This window comes from Adiantum capillus-veneris, chromosome 17, assembly GCF_014529385.1.
Source record: "Adiantum capillus-veneris isolate H3 chromosome 17, ASM1452938v2, whole genome shotgun sequence".
Lineage (NCBI taxonomy): Eukaryota > Viridiplantae > Streptophyta > Polypodiopsida > Polypodiales > Pteridaceae > Adiantum > Adiantum capillus-veneris.
The window spans coordinates 151082234-151098342 of record NC_140947.1 but is presented as its reverse complement, the minus strand read 5'-3'; the positions used below and the strand labels follow the sequence as shown (position 1 = coordinate 151098342).

At 46.8% G+C, this 16109-nt stretch overlaps 1 protein-coding gene across 10 annotated transcripts in view; it reads right to left on the bottom strand.

The window, feature by feature from the left end:
* The window catches only part of REV3 (recovery protein 3), a 220325-nt gene extending 208082 nt beyond the window's left edge, over positions 1 to 12243 (bottom strand). For 6 of the 10 annotated variants that reach the window (XR_015184973.1, XM_086487616.1, XM_086487615.1 and 3 more), the window contains exons 1-2: positions 11862 to 12242; positions 11699 to 11781 (exon numbers count right to left, since the gene is read on the bottom strand). Coding sequence is in view for 7 of the 10 variants with exons in the window: in XM_086487616.1 (XP_086343742.1) it covers positions 11699 to 11781; positions 11862 to 11985 (207 nt within the window). In the remaining 3 variants the exon portion in view is untranslated. Of the gene's footprint in view, positions 1 to 11698; positions 11782 to 11861 lie in introns of all 10 variants that reach the window. The other 4 variants (XM_086487612.1, XM_086487614.1, XR_015184974.1 and 1 more) reach the window with 3 other exon arrangements.
* Positions 12244 to 16109: the final 3866 nt, after the last annotated feature.

Genomic DNA, 16109 nt, shown 5'->3' with positions numbered 1-16109 from the left:
TGAGGATGATTCAAGTTCGTCGTCTTCACTTCAGAGAGCACATCTTCCTCTGACTCCAACGAGGAGGACAGGAAGCACCAAAAGCAGAGAAAGATTGTAATCACTTCCAGCGAGTGATCGGACGGAAACACAAAGATAACCGCAATCTACACACTTGGTAACACTTTTAGTACTTCAAAACAACTTGAAAACAGAACAAAGAGAAGACGACATGACGCGAAGTTCCGAGCCTAGACGCGTTGGCCCCAAAGACTGGCGCCCCTTTCGGTATTTCTTTATTATTGAATTGACAAGGTACAACTCCCGAGGGTCTGACTCTCTCCGAGGCCCTAGGTACAGATGCCCTCAAGAAGTGGCCCTTTGGACACTGATAAACTTACAAGGGTTGTCAAAAGCAGAGCCCCAAAAGCATCAAGTCTAAAAGGTTCTGCACCAAAAAGTTAGCACTAAAAACTGCCCAAATCAGCCAGCTAAAATTGCAAAAATCCGTACAACAATGCCATGTCATCAACTGGTGCAATTTGCGGAATTTTTGTACAGCTTGCCACATCTCACTTTTACGCATCTTTTGTGTGTGTGTGTGTGTGTGTGTGTGTGTGTGTGTGTGTGTCTTTAGTTTAAGGCCCCTCGACAAAACTTTATAACTTGGTATTTCTCTGTTTCTTCTTCTTCTTCTTCAAGTTAGTTCAAGACCCGAAGGTCACTCAGATGTCCTAGACTCCTAGTGCCACGCAGATGATCTCATATGCAAATACCACAGAACTGATCATGGCACCAAGGATTTTGGCTTTGACCAAGAGATTGGCATGGACCACCTTTCTAGGGAGAGTGAGTCTGAGGCAGGCCAAGTGAACGCATTGGACCGATGCATCTATGACCTTGACACAGAAACCCTAACCCTAAAACCCGTCACATACCGCCTTCTAAAAACAAAGCAATCGTCCTCGATTGCAGGTTACAAATGCTCATACTTCTATCGTTCATGCAATTTAAAATCTCACAATTGATCATTCAAACATGCATTCTTGTGTCATGATGGTCGTGCACACATCAAAGCTAGGTGCAGATACCTCGAGTGCGTTTGAAAATCTGTCTTATGACCAGTATTTTAGCCAATGCTTGTAAAAGGTCTTTTGCTTGGATGTCGATCACAGACCCAAGATCTTAGTCGAGGTCATTAGATGTTGCTTATGGTGCATGCACACACCCAAGATCATAATCTTAGTTATAATCATAATGATAATCGTAATTTGTATAAAAGAATTCTCAGTTCATCATCAATCTTTATTTATAGTTTCTTTCCTTCGATTCATGATTGTTAGTCTGCTGTCGCTCCTTGAGTAGCTTGATCACCAAAGTTCAACACCAACTCTTTGTTCTCGTGCTTCAATTGGATGGTTCGTTCTCTCGTGTCAAAACGGGCATGATACTTGTAGAACCAAGGCATGCCTAGTAGAACATCACATCCTCCCAAATCCATAATGTAGAAATCAAGTGGATCTGTAAATGTCTGAACTTGTAGTCAAAGTGATCCGATTAACGATGTTGGTGATGTGTAGGTTCCATTAGCCATTGTGCTTCAATTTGTGTCCCTGTGGCATATTCTTGCAACGAATTCTAAGGAGATAAAGTTTTGCATAGGGCGTGAGTCGAAGGATAAGAGCATCTTGATCATTGACTTTTCCCATAGCTTTACATGTTTCATTGGATGCATCGAGAATAGGAACACCTATCAAGTCAAAAATCAATCCAACTAAAGGAATCCGTCACAAAGACTTAGAAGAACAAGAAAAGCAAGAAAACTAAGAAAAGCAGATCCCACAAAAAGTCTAGAAAGCACTGCAAGCATTTTGAGAGTTTCGATGAGGATACCTCATCCTTTGACAGTTCCGACTTTGATGAGCCAATGTATGGGAAGAAGAGACAACCTCGACACCGTCTAATTTAGTACGGCCATTTGGAGAAAAAGGGGAAGAAGGCCAAGGAGTTCAAGGATGGAGGGCAAGCTATCAAGTTTGATACCTTTTCCATCTACAAGGTACACATTGGGTCCTTCCCTTTATCTAGTAGTTTGATATCTCCTTTTAGGGAGGATATTCTCAGAGGCCTCCATTGTACAAAGGGCGGCATCCTATATGAAAGGTAATGCCCAGACATGGTCTACTCTACTGTTGCGCAAAGAAGTGTCAAAGTCGATGATGCGGAAGCGTAGAGCAACGGGGAGAATACATGAGAGAGAGAGAGAGAGAGAGAGAGAGAGAGAGAGAGAGAGATTACTGAACCAACCAAGCTAGGCAATGAATTGATACTTGTACAATGGGGGCAATGGGTTGCATATATACCCATCTAAGTAAATTGCCCTACCCAGACTTTGACAAATAAGTAAAATAAATACCTAAAAGCCATGATAAATAATGGGATCACATTGGGTAGTTCACTTGAGATGCAATAACTTTAACACCCTCACTGCAGCTCATAGTGGACATAAATAGTGAGACCAAGTCGATGAAGAAGCTACCATGGACACCCTCAGCAGAAGGCCTAGGACTACTAGATACACCTCAGTTTTGCTACCCTCAACTTTGTACCTTAGAAGAATACCATCTTGAGCATTGGTTGCCTCATAGAAAATTGAACTGTAGACCACACTACGTCCAAAAATCCCCATTCGTGGATTGTGAACACATCGTATCCAAACTTTCCGAGACAATGAACTTTGAAACACATCCTCTCCATAGTCCGAACAACAACAATGGATTGGTGCGCACATCCATAGTGTTTTAGATACATCTGATTGGTTCCCTACCACATGCAAGTGCCTTCAATCACCGATAACTTGAACTCCAACACAAGGGTCCAAATTGATTATAGAGAGCGGTGCTTGCCCCTCTCTGCCACTCACAAGTCTCTCTCTGGCTGAAGCTAGTGGCGGCAACTGTCCTCTGACTAAAAATCTGGCATCGTGGCCATTTGGCCGCCACCACGTGTGCCATGCCGATCTCCTTTGTCAAATATTTATCACCGTTATCTCTGTTCAACTTGCCTTTGCCTTTGTCTCTTTGTGAGTTCTTGCTTTTGTCTTTGGCTTCAAACTCCCAAGCCAAACAAAGCGTCGTGTCACATTTATAACAACAATTGTCGAACCTCATGGGTACCTAGGCAGCTAATTGAGTACTAATATTGTTGTCCTCGTCAAGCTTGCCTTTGCCTTTGTCCTCAAGCAAACTCGTACATTTGCTTTTGGCTTCACAATCCTGAGCCAAACAATTTGTCGGTTTCCTTGAGAACTTCGCGCGTGCATAGGCTGCTAACAGGAAGCTGGTTGATCTGCTATCCATAGCCTTTTTTTGGTTTTGGTCGTTGATATAGCTGGCGCTCGAGCAAGGGGGGGCCATGTTGTGCACAAAACTCCACCAAGCCGCACCAAAAAATCCTTCGAGGGATGTAGCCTTCTTACTTCCCCAAGCCAATCAAAGCAACCCACTGTTGATACCCCTCTTGGGCTCCAAATCACTAAGGCAAACTGCCCACACTGTTTTAAAACGTTGTGGCAAGGAGAGGAAATTTGGCCGTCGATAAGTGGTGGGGGTTGTTGCCGTCAAGGGGAGAGTGGAAAATGAAGTCATCGCTGAAAAGCTACAAGGGGAGCATTTTAAAACGCCGTCGCCCAGGGGGGGGGTCGCTGTTGTTGCTAAGGGAGAGCTTTTGTGAGCACGCGTTTCAACACGCACACATGGTGATTGTCACATGCGCACTGCACTTGCGCCACATGGACAAGCCACGCGGACAAGCTTCTGCTACAATCTAGGGTCAGTCTTAGCTGAGGACCTAACCTTGCATTTTGTGAGCCTCTAGAAGGGCGTGCATGATCAGGCAGATCATAGTTGCATACCCTCACTTGCACAGTTAAGTCACTTAAGCATATAGGCATATGAACAATCACTTAAGTCATTTATTAATAAGTGACTTTGACATGACGTTTATTAAGTAGGTAAAGCAAATGGCTAAAAGACCTATACCTTTGGGCACTAGAGAAGGCAGAGGAAGTAGCAGTACCCACAACACCACCTCTTCTCAGCAGTACCCAGCAGATCTAGCGTTTTTCAGCCATCAGCCTGAGCGTTTTCAGCATTCAGCCAATGTCGCGATTGCAGTCCTCGTCGCAATAACCTTAGCGTTTTCAGTTTTCAGCCCATAGCCTCTTTAGCGATTTTAGTTTTCAGCCCATAGCCGTTCCCAGCAAAGCACCAAGCATCTCTAGCAGCACCTTCAGTACCCAGCAGTACACACAATATCAAGTACCAAAGTACCCGCAGTACCCAGCACTTAGCCTCGCAGTATCAAGCACACCATCAATACCCATTAGCATCTCAACATCTCAGCATTTAGCATCATTGTATCAACATTTGTGCAAGTACTTGCTCTGGCAACAGAGCAAGGGGGCCCTTAAGGGTGGTTGGGACCCGACATGCGGTGTCGTCTCTCTCTCTCTCTCTCTCTCTCTCTCTCTCTCTCTCTCTCTCTCTCTCTCTCTCTATCTATATATATATATATATATATATATATATATATATATGCGTCTTTCTCTTTCATTCAGTTCAGTTCAGTTCTCTCAAATGAAGTAAAGTAACCCTTGTGTTTGTGCGCAATACTAGATCAGAGCTAAATCCATAAACACTTCCGCTGCACCTGACATTGGTATTAGAGGTCTGTGCGTGCTTCAACTTCACAAACTTACAAGAAGAATCAAGAACCCAAGCAGAACCAAGAACCAAAGGAACCTCTCTCATTCTTTTTTTCTCTCAAAAAATCTTCATGCCGCGATCTCGGACTCATTAGCCACTCCCACCCTTAGTCCATCGCGCATCGGGCACGCTCCCTCTTCATCGCTATGTCTTTGAACGAAGATCGACATCGGATACACAAAAATCCAGATCTTGAGTACCAAGATTTGCCCTCCTCCTATGCGGATATGGAAGGAATTGGAAAAAGATTGCTAACCCGCTTCTCCATTCGCATTTGCATATAGTGTGCATCCACTGCCGTCGACAAGCAACCCCTGGAAATACTCCGAGCACCCTTACCTTTCACCTTCGCCCGCAATGTTTTCAGGACAGGACTATTTGAGTGGTCAATATTTTGCTTCGCAAGGCAGAGTCAGCACCAAGGTTGGTATTCTGTGACAGTAGTAAGGCTATCTAGCAACTCTTATGGTCGGTGGTTACATCACAGCAGTACCTACATCCACAATATCCACAAGTTTGGAGGAGTTTTCATCCGCTTACGCGCCATGTGGACAAGTCTAGCGTCGGTCTTAGCTTAGGACCAAGCCTGGCATTTTGTGAGCCTCTAGAAGGGCGTGCATGATCAGGCAGGCCATAGTTTCATAACCTCAGTTGCACAGGTAAGTCACTTAAGCATTTAGGCATATGAGCAGTCACTTAAGTCATTTATTAATAAGTGACTTTGACATGACGTTTATTAAAAGTAGGTCGGGCAAATGGCTAAAAGACCTATAAAAGAAGTCCTTTGGGTGCTAGAGAAGGCAAAAGAGGCAGAGGAAGAAGCAATACCCACAACAACACCTCTTCTCAAGAGTACCCAGCAGAGCTTGAGTTTTTCAGCCATCAGCCTGAGCGTTTTCCGCATTCAGCCCATGTCGTGATTGCAATCCTCGTCGCAGTACCCTCAGCGATTTCAGTTTTCAGCCCATCGCCGTTCCCATTGATAGCAGATCAGCCCATAGTCTCGTCGTCGTCATCGTCGTCGTCGATGCAGCACCAAGCATCTCTAACAACACCCCTTAGCACCTCAGTAGCACCTTCAGTACCCAGCAGTACCCACAGTACCAAGTACCAAAGTACCTGCAGTACCCAGCACTTAGCCTCACAGTATCAAGCATCAACATCAGTACCCATTAGCATCTCAGCATTTACCATCATTGTATCAGCATTTGTGCAAGTAATAAAGCAAGTACTTGCTCTGGCAACAGAGCAATTGGGTCCTTGAGGGTGGTTGCGACCCGACATGCGGAGTCGTCTCTCTCTCTCTCTCTCTCTCTCTCTCTCTCTCTCTCTCTCTCTCTCTCTCTCTCTCTCTCTCTCTCTCTCTCTCTCTCTCTCTCTCTCTCTCTCTCTCCAGCTCAGTTCTTTCAAGTGAAGTAAAGTAACCTTTGTGTTTGTGCGGAGTACTAGATCCAAGCTAAATCCATAAACACTTCGGCTGCATCTGACAGTGATGGTCGTCCAGTTGTCGCAGGGCTTCAAGATGCTAACGAAGCTGCCTGCGTTTCAAAACGCCTATCGCCAGCACAACGCCGGCTCCCCTTGCTGCTAGCATTTTAGAACGCGTATTGTAGAGATTTCTTCCTTTGTCGACGGCCATGCCTAGCGCAAGGGGAGGCTGCGAGCTTTTCAAAACGCTGCCGCCAACGGTTCACTTTTGCGCTTGGTAAGCCTACCGGCCAAGGCTCTTCACACCTTGCGTTTTACAACTCTATCGATGAAAACTCCTTGCTACTCCTCGAGTGCTTATCAAAACGCCAAGTTAATGTTGCAAAAATGCCAATCCAAAAGCTTGTTGGTCGCCGCTTTGCTCCTTGTCTGCTATTCCCCTTCTCCATGGCGATCCTCTCTCGCCTTGCAATCACCGAGCACAAGGCTCTGATACCATGTCAAAGTCGACGATGCGGAAGTGTAGAGCAACGGGGAGAATACACGAGAGAGAGAAAGAGAGACAGAGAGAGAGATACTACTGAACCAACTAACCTTGGCAATGGATTGATACTTGTACAATGGGGGCAATGGGTCGCATATATACCCATCTAAGTAAATTGCGCTACCCAGACTTTGACAAATAAGTAAAATAAATACCTAAAAGCCAAAATAAATAATGGGATCACATTGGGTGGTTCACTTGAGAATCGAGATGCCATAACACAGGAAGGACCTACAAAAGGATTGAAATTCAAACACCTCTTCACTTTAGCATGGCTTACAGAAGAGTATGAAGAGGATGTTATTACAACTTGGCATCATTTGAGGATGACAAAAGAAGATACCTTGGGCATAGTTACAGGGGACGGAGGGGACGGACCCTAGGGACGGGGGACGCCCATTTCCGGGACGGGGACGGCCCATTTCCGGGACGGGGACGGCAGGGGACGGACGGAAAAATGGCTGCCAAGTGGGAACGCAGGCAAAACGTCTTGGGGACGGCAGGGAACGGCAAGGGACGGAGGGGACGGTAGGGGATGGGAGGGGACTTTTTTTTAAATTTGAAAACCTGATCATTTCTAGAGGCTAGTTTCTCTCTAATAGACATATGTTTGAACTTTGAAGCACCCCAATGGCTATAAAAGCCACCCTTTGGGTCCTCATTTCTCGATGTTTTATTAGCACATTTGCGTCTATATGACTCATGTTCTTTGGTCTATTTAGTGTAAATTTGTGGTCAAAGTGATGCTCTATGTGTGTGGCATGCAAACTCTTTTTTTTTTTTTGCCGTCCCGACCCCCGTCCCCGTCCCCGTCCCCGTCCCCGTCCTCGTCCCCGTTCCCGACCCCGACCCCGACCCCGACCCGCCGTCCCATGTAACTATGACCTTGGGTGCTTATTGCCAGAGGTGTTGGGATATTTTTCTACCAATCTCTTGTTTTAAGAAGATCACCTTCAAGCAACAGGTTGAGCGGTTTTGTTGTGGCCTACCTAAAGTGATTTGGTGTTATTGCTTGAAATAGAAGTCCGACTCCATTCAAGACTTATGGGTCATGCCAAGGAGGGCTCTGGTATGCATGCCGACACTCTTAACGTACCCTTCAAACAAGCCAGTGTCCATTGCAATAGGACAAGATTCTATGGTAACAAAAAGAAGGGCAAGCAACAAAAGAAGAAACCCATTGGCCCAAAGTTATCAATAGAGCAGCGCCATAGTACTATAAAGAGGGCAAGTGTTACGGTTGTGGGAGTAAGGGCACATTCTTGCAACGTGCCCTAACAAAGCACCAAAAGAGCGTGCTGAAACTAGAGAATTCCAAAGCGGCGGATGAGCGCGCAAAGAAAGGGAAGACAAAGGCAGGACTTGCTTCAGATTTTGTGGGGGCGAGCCTGAAGGAGATCGATGAGAGTAGGGAGATTTGCATAGGGTGGGGCAAAGTACGCGATCAATGTTAGATTTACTGCTGCTGCCTCACAAGTCTAGGGCTTACTTGTACGGCTAGTATGTCTTTGGGCTGGCCACCCATAGTCTAGGTTGCTCTTGATCCAGCTGCCCGAGTTTGGGGCCGGCCGCCCACTTTGTCCGGGCGCCCTCATATATTTCCATATATCATTTTTCTGTTGGGTCGTGGGGATTTTTATCAGGCCTTGCCCTACCTCCCCTTGGGCACCTATTTATAGGGCCAGGGGGGTACCCACTTCCATCATATACTAATTGTACTGAGGGTCTTCTGATCATGGTAGTCATGGGGGGCTGATCGCCCCCTCTAGCATATCTTGCGTTTGTGGTCTCCTCTCTCTCTCTCTCTCTCTCTCCCGAACGCGCACTCACATGGTATCAGTAGCTTCAGGCTCTCGATGGGACCAAGGCTTCTTCATCAGCAGAGGTTTCTACCCAAGGGATCACAACAGCCAGCGTTTTTGGAAAGCATCAGCGTTTCCTGCAGCTCAGCCAGCGATCACAGTCTCAAGGGGTCTAGGGAGGTCTGGGAAGCCTTTCCCTCGTGAAGAAACTCCTAGACATCAGCGTTTTTTTTCTCCCCCCCACTGGCGATCATCTTCTTGGCCCCAAGCGCTGGCCTCAGCAGCCAATTCCATTGACGGAATACCCCCTTTCTCCATCAGCGTTTACAGCAGGCCCTTGCGTTTTCAGGGCTGTTGGTGCTTTTTTTGGGAGATGGACCTGCATTTTTTTTTCAGCTAGGACAGAGGGGGCAGCGCTCAGCATGGCTCCTACAGATCTTGCATTTCTTCCCGGCATTGCATCCGGTGCATTGCCGGTCAATATTCTCTCCGTTTTTCTTCAGATTTCAGTACCACTGCTGTTTTCTCTGTTTTCCGCCCACCTGGGGTTGTGCCAGGGATTCCCTACACCCTCTGCACCGCTCCAAACCCTGCCGGGAGCGTACGAGCACGCTGAAAATCGCTGGATAGCAGCGTTTTCATCACCTTGCAGTTGTGTTTTTGGGTGAACAGCAGCCTCTTGAATTGTGTTTTTACAGAGGATGAAGTTACCTCCTTTCAAGACACCACCCGATGGTGGTCCGTGCGGTCTCTCTGTGACTGCTGCAGTACACGGTAGTTTCGAAATTGGCTTGATCATCTACGGGCGTACGATCCATGGGAGATCCATTCATTCCAGCCATCATTCGGCGGTTGCGCACTCCAGAGGGGGTGGTGACTTGTGGTTTGCTATGGACACACCTATGCACTCATCAAAGGAGTTCACACGAGATATGGCCATGCTCATGGCATATGGGATTCCGACATTCCCAGAGACGACACCACCATCTTGGGTGGACAGACACTTACCACTTGACCTCAACACGTCAGATCACTTGCTTACACAGGAGCATCTACATGGACTTTGGGAGAGGACCTTGGATCTCTTCTTGGATTGGTTGATTGCTTGGATCTACAGATTGGAGTGAGACTTCAGTACTTTGGACTCTCTTGGAGAGTTTACCCGCAAGATGCGGGAGATCAGGCATTATTACGCGACTACATCCAGAGTCACCCGGAGCTTGGCTTGGATGGTAGTGTAGTTGCTCTTCTACACTCTTGATCATTTGGATTGCTGCCTTCAGAGTTGCTTACACTCACCCTCGGTAACCTTACAACAGACTTATCCCCCAACCAGGGCAGTAGGCCACTCCTAGCTCATTCACATTGAGAGCCACAGCGACATATGGTTTGGTTGCGTTGTTGGTGCGGATTTTGTTTTGGTTGACATCGAAGGATTGGAGACAGGAGATACACGCAAGACGGCGCAGACAGATTGATGTGGCCTTCCCTATTCTCAGAGGTTCTTCACAACGCAAACTTCTCAGTCTGGCTTCCCTTCTTCATACATGATGATTATGGTGCAGACAGCATAGTCTGACCACACCTCTTGTCAGAGGCCTTCACAACGCAAATTGTTGAGTCTGGCTTTCCCCTCATCTTGGATTACTCTACCTACGGACAGGGCACCATCCAGTGGTGGTCCGTGCGGTCTATCGATGACTGCTGCAGCTTACGGTAGCTTCTACAGTGCAGACTGTTTAGTCTGGCTTCCCTTGATTCGGAGGACGTTTATGGCACAGATACATATGGCCTTCCTGGAGTTTTACACAGCTTAGCCACCTGACCCTTGGGTTGTAAGTTCATGCATTGACAGGCTTCTGGTCATTCTCATGACGGTTCCTGGGCTTCTCCATTTTCTCCAGACGGTTTGACTACAGACACCACAGATCCTATTGGGCAGGACACTTGCAGGTCTATTGACACTTCTTTTAAGACAAGGAGTTGTTTTCACACTCACTTCGGGACCTTCACGCAGTATCTTCACCCTGTATTGGCGGAGTACATCAATTTGCTACACTGCTCGTGACGGCACTTTACCATGGAGATTTCTTGGCGGTCGGGACACCCCACACTGCTACTAACTTGCGGAGTTCGCCGGAGTATTGTCCTTCAATGGACATTGCAGCAGACATCTTCATCATTTGCCTCACATCTTTGGCTTCATACCGTTTGTTCAGCATCCGGTGCTGAGAGGGGGTATTAGATTACACCACTCTGCTGCTTCACAGGTCTAGGGCATACTTGTACGGGGGCATACTTGTACGGCTAGTATGTCTCCAGGCTGGTCACCCATAGTCTAGGTTGCTCTTGGTCCGGCCGCTCGAGTTTGGGGCCGGCCGCCCACTTTGTCCGGGCGCCCTCATATATTTCCATATATCATTTTTCTGTTGGGTCGTGGAGGTTTTTATCAGGCCTTGCCCTACCTCCCCTTGGGCACCAATTAATATAGTCATGGGGGGCTGATCGCCCCCTCTTCACCATATCTTGCGTTTGTGGTCCTCTCTCTCTCTCTCTCTCTCTCTCTCTCTCTCTCTCTCTCTCTCTCTGTGTGTGTGTGTGTGTGTGTGTGCGCGCGCGCGTGCGCGCGCACGTGTGTACCACGTGTCTCTGACTGTATTAGATCTATCATTCTCTATATGAGATTTCCATCTCTCCGCATGCCTACTTCATTCATTCGGAGAAAGAAAATATCGATAACGCAAAGTCTTGTTCATGAACGCGAGGTTGACAAAAAGGATTGTGACTGTGTGATTGCTCGATTCTCTCTAATTTCTCAATTGCACTGCATGTGATACCTCATGATTCCGTTGGAGGTAGGACTAAGGTCACTAGATAGCTACTACTAGGCTAGAAGGGGCTACCGATAGGCTGAAAACTGAAATCTACGAAACTTTGCTGGTTTGTAGGTGCCTTTGGGCTACTTCGTGGCCCTTCTAAAGGAAACCCAGGGGGTAAAAACTGCTAGGAAGTTACCCTACCCTCGGATTCACCACCAAGCTGGCTCCTAGCTTGGTTGCCTTTAAACTGCCCCTTCAGCTTTTCCGAACGGCCAATGGGGCTGCGGGCAAGTGTGCTCAGATATTGTGTAGCTCGACACTAGAGGTGAGAAGATTTGGCTGGTAGGAGAAAAAAGGCACCTTGTGCAAGTGTAAGCACATCTTTTGTCCAGCAAGAGTGGTACCAAATACTCTCACGACTGGGACCTCAGCAATTGGCTGTCCTGCAAACCCAAAAACGGGAAGATTAGTCGTTGTGAGGTGGAAGTGAGCACGAAAAGAATAAGAAGGGAGGGGAGCAAACCCAGCAGAGAAGAATAGCAGGCGTCTAGCTCCGGAAGGGGGGGCGCCATGTAATAATCCAGGGTTACAACTCGCAAGCTGAGAAGCTTTTTGCTGCAAGAAGGAGCAGTTGTGTCGCCTTCCATGTTGTCGTTGATCGTTTATTGGACCAGACTGACTTTTCGTTCTATCAAACATCATCCAATGTATGGTCTTCCAAGCACGGCAAGTAAAACAACAGAACGAGGATTGCCACTGTGGCAATGATGCTTCCCCTTGAGACTGAGTGGAGAATCGAGAGACTGCCGTCGACAAAGTTTTTACAGTTCTCGTGTCTTCTCCGCCAGTTTGCAGTTTGTGTGAAGCTCACGTTGGCATTTGAAGTTTCAGAATAGTAACAAGGTGCTGAGTCACGAAGGCTTCTTTGAAGTCAAGGGGGGTGAAAGTTATGGGAGTGCTCACAATCCACGATTGTATACATGTGGACAAATAGTGGGCCCAGAGAAGAGAGAGAGAGAGAGGGGATAGACCATTTTCCCTTTTTGGCCTGCCCCAAAGGGGGAGGCCTTCCTTTTTGCTAATGAAAAAGGAAGTGTTTTTTTTTTTAATAGAAAATAAAATGGTTGTAAGATGGTTGTAAGATAGAAGGGGTATCGTGTTCCTATTGGAAATTTCGTGTGGGTGAGCTAGGGTTAGAAGCATTATATGATTGAGCGCTCATTGCGATGCGAGAGTCGAGGTAGTGGCGAGGCGGCTCTCCTGCTGTGGCTAGGTCTTGGCTACAGCTCTCCCCCTCCTCCACAGCTAGAGACACACACACACGGATTCACTCACCCACCCTTCCTGCGTGCTCTACACCTTCCCGTCGCGCCTGCACTTGAGCGGAGCTCTGAGTTCCCATGGGATCGCAGCAGGTCTCATCTGCGCTGCCATGGGACATGCACCTCGAGTCACAGTAGGTCGCCCTATGCAGCTTGTCTCACAATGAGTCTGCGTTCTCTACACCTTCCCGCCGCGCCTGCAGAGAGGTCGTAGTCCGATTTACTGCATTTCGTGCAGAGAGAGGAGAGGGAGAGAGAGAGAGAGAGAGAGAGAGAGAGAGAGAGAGAGAGAGAGAGTGTGTTGTTGTTGTGTGCTGGCCTGCATGAATGCGATTTACTGCTTTGTTTCAGAGAAATTCAGGCTGTCTTGACTGTTGTGTGCCGGCTGTTTTGAATGCTATGTACTGCATTATGCGCAGAAAAATTCAGTTGTCTTGATTCCGCCTCTGTCTTTACTGTTGTGTGCCATCTGTCTTGAATGCGAATATTGCTTTATGCGCAGAGAAATTTGGTTGTCTTGAGTCCGATTTACTGCATTACGTGCAGAGAAATCCAATGTGTGTCGCGGGGGGGGGGAGAGAGAGAGAGAGAGAGAGAGAGAGAGAGAGAGAGAGAGAGAGAGAGAGAGATAGAGAGAGAGAGAGAGTTCCTGTTGCGTACCGCGCACAGAGAGAGAGTTTGCGAGTCTGAGACATTTGCAGCCTACGGCCCTGTCGTGAGTCTAATTCCTTCAGCAGTAGGCAAGAGGTGCTCAGGAAAGTTCTCAAGATGGACCAATTCTGTGCTCGATCAGGTATGGAATCTCTGGATGTTTGTCTGGTGATTGTGAATCCGCCATAGAGGTGCAGATGCAAGTAGCAATGGGGATGTTTTTATGAAGCATACTTTCTGCAACTGCACGGAAAGACTATTTAGGATTTTGAATTCAATACATGTGCTTGGTGCATGGTTGATGCTACTGAAGTGTCTCAATATGCTCTTCTGAATCTTATGCAGGTCTTCCAATATGTTCTATTGTCAGTATTATTAGTTGCTGCTGAAGCGCTGTACCTCACGAACAAGGGCATGTTGAAGACTCGATGGGAGGCATTGTGCCCTACGTATGGCTTTTCCTGCCACATGTTCTCGCCTCGGCAGGAGAGAGAGAGAGAGAGAGAGAGAGGGATAGGGAGAGATGCCCTGCTAGCCTTTACTCTCGTGCAAGAGAATGTACTGTTGGAATTAGGGTTGCAGAGAAACACACACAGCTTGGAGAAGACGAAGGAAGCTCAAGGCACACAATAGAGAGTGTGTTACTTGGTGTGCAATGGAAAGATAGATAGCCCTAGAGTGATGGGCGTAAATACAATGGACGGCAGAAAAAAACCTCCTAAAGAGGGAAAAAATGCCCCGGCGGTCCTAGTGTATTCACAAACATCACTACCACATGTATATGGTAACAAATCCCCCTGGAGTGATGCGGTGAACGAGAGCTGACACATGAGTAAAGGGAAGTGCCATGCCCTGAGGACATGATCAGTCCACAAAGGGGAGTAAGCCCAAAGCTTTGCGGAAAGCTTCGAGCTTCTCACGAGACAATGCCTTTGTGAAAAGATCTGCAAGGTTGTCCTGTGTTGGCACATAAGCCAAGTTGATCTCTCCTGCAGAGAGCCTCTCCCTGACATAGTGGTAATGCACCTCAATGTGCTTTGTGCAAGCATGAAAAACTGGGTTCCTCGCAACTGCCAATGCGCTCTGACTGTCAGTGTAGATAGTGTTGGCAGTGTCCTGTCCAACACCCAAATCAGCCATAAGGCGTCTGAGCCATACACACTCAACCGTATCTGTGAAGACTGCCATGTACTCAACCTCACAACTCGAAGTGGCCACAGTAGGTTGCTTCTTGCTCAACCATGATATACATGAACTTCCAAGCATGAAACAAAAACCTGATGTGGACACTCGCGTGTCAAAACAACCAGCCCAATCTAAGTCCGAAAAAGCATGTAAGTCTGGCGGCAATGATCCCCCCTTGGGATAAAACAAGCCAAGATGTAAAGTGCCACTAAGGTAGCGGAAAATCCTCTTGACAGCCTGCCAATGCTTAGACCCTGGGCTATGCATAAATCTGCTGACCTGTGAGACTGCAAATTGAATATCCGGCCTCGTGTTGCATACATAAATGAGGCAACCAATAGCAGTTTGGTAAAGAGTGACATCAGCAGGATCGCCAGCATCATGTAGACTCAACTTCAAACCTGTTTCCATGGGAGTGGCAATAGGTTTGCAATCCTCAAGTCCAAACTTACATAGCAATGTCTCTATGTAACTTTTCTGACACAAGGCAATACCACCATCACACTGCTTAAACTGTATGCCCAAATAATGATGCAACAGCCCCACATCTTTCATCTTGAAAGTAGCATTCAAATCAGCCTTAAATTCAGCAATATGTCTCTCATTTGGTCCAAAGATTAGCAAATCATCAACGTAAAGAACCACAATGAGAAGTACATCACCCTCACGCTTTACAAACAATGTGCTTTCTGTTGGACTATTACGAAAGCCTTGTTTGACCAAATGAGTGTCAGCTTTCTCATACCGAGCACGAGGAGATTGCTTCAACCCATACAAAGCCTTGTTACATTTGCACACTTTGTCCTCTTGTCCTTTTATGCCAAAACCGCGAGGTTGCGTTACATAAACTTCCTCAAATATGTCACCATTCAAGAAAGCAGTAACAATGTCTGATTGATGTACATCCCAACCAAAATGAGCTGCCAATGCACATAGAAAACGCACAGTAGTCATACGACAAGTGGGAGCAAAAGTCTCTTCATAATCTATGCCTTTTTGCTGTGCATAACCCTTTGCAACAAGTCGAGCCTTATGGCGATCGATCTCACCATCCGGTTTGCGTTTCAATTTGTAAACCCACTTTGTACCAATGGCCTTTTTGCCAGGAGGCAAATCACATAAAGTCCATGTGTCATTTTCTATAAGTGCATCATATTCTGATTGCATGGCAGCCATCCAATTTTCTAAATTCTGTGCTTCATCAAAAGACAGAGGCTCCTCAACATCATGTAAACTAGACACAGCCAAAGCATAACAATGTGATGCATAAGATGCATGGCGAGAGCCTGAACGAGTACGACTAGACAAAGGTGCATCCAATTTACTGTCACGCAAAGTATGCACCAGCCATTTTGTCATACCTCTAGCCTGCTCATTTTCAGCCCTTTCCTCATCAAGTACATCATGTACATCTGCATCAGTAATAGGTTGATCTAAAACATTTTCAGAAACCCCCATAGGCTGTACATTTGCCTCATTGGAACTTACATTCGTATTTCCACCACTGAAAGAGGCAACAAAGTGTCATAAATGTCCTGTGAGCTTACATTACTGTCTCTAGTACATGACAGCAAGGGCTGAACAGAATCTTCCACAAACACTACATCCCGAGA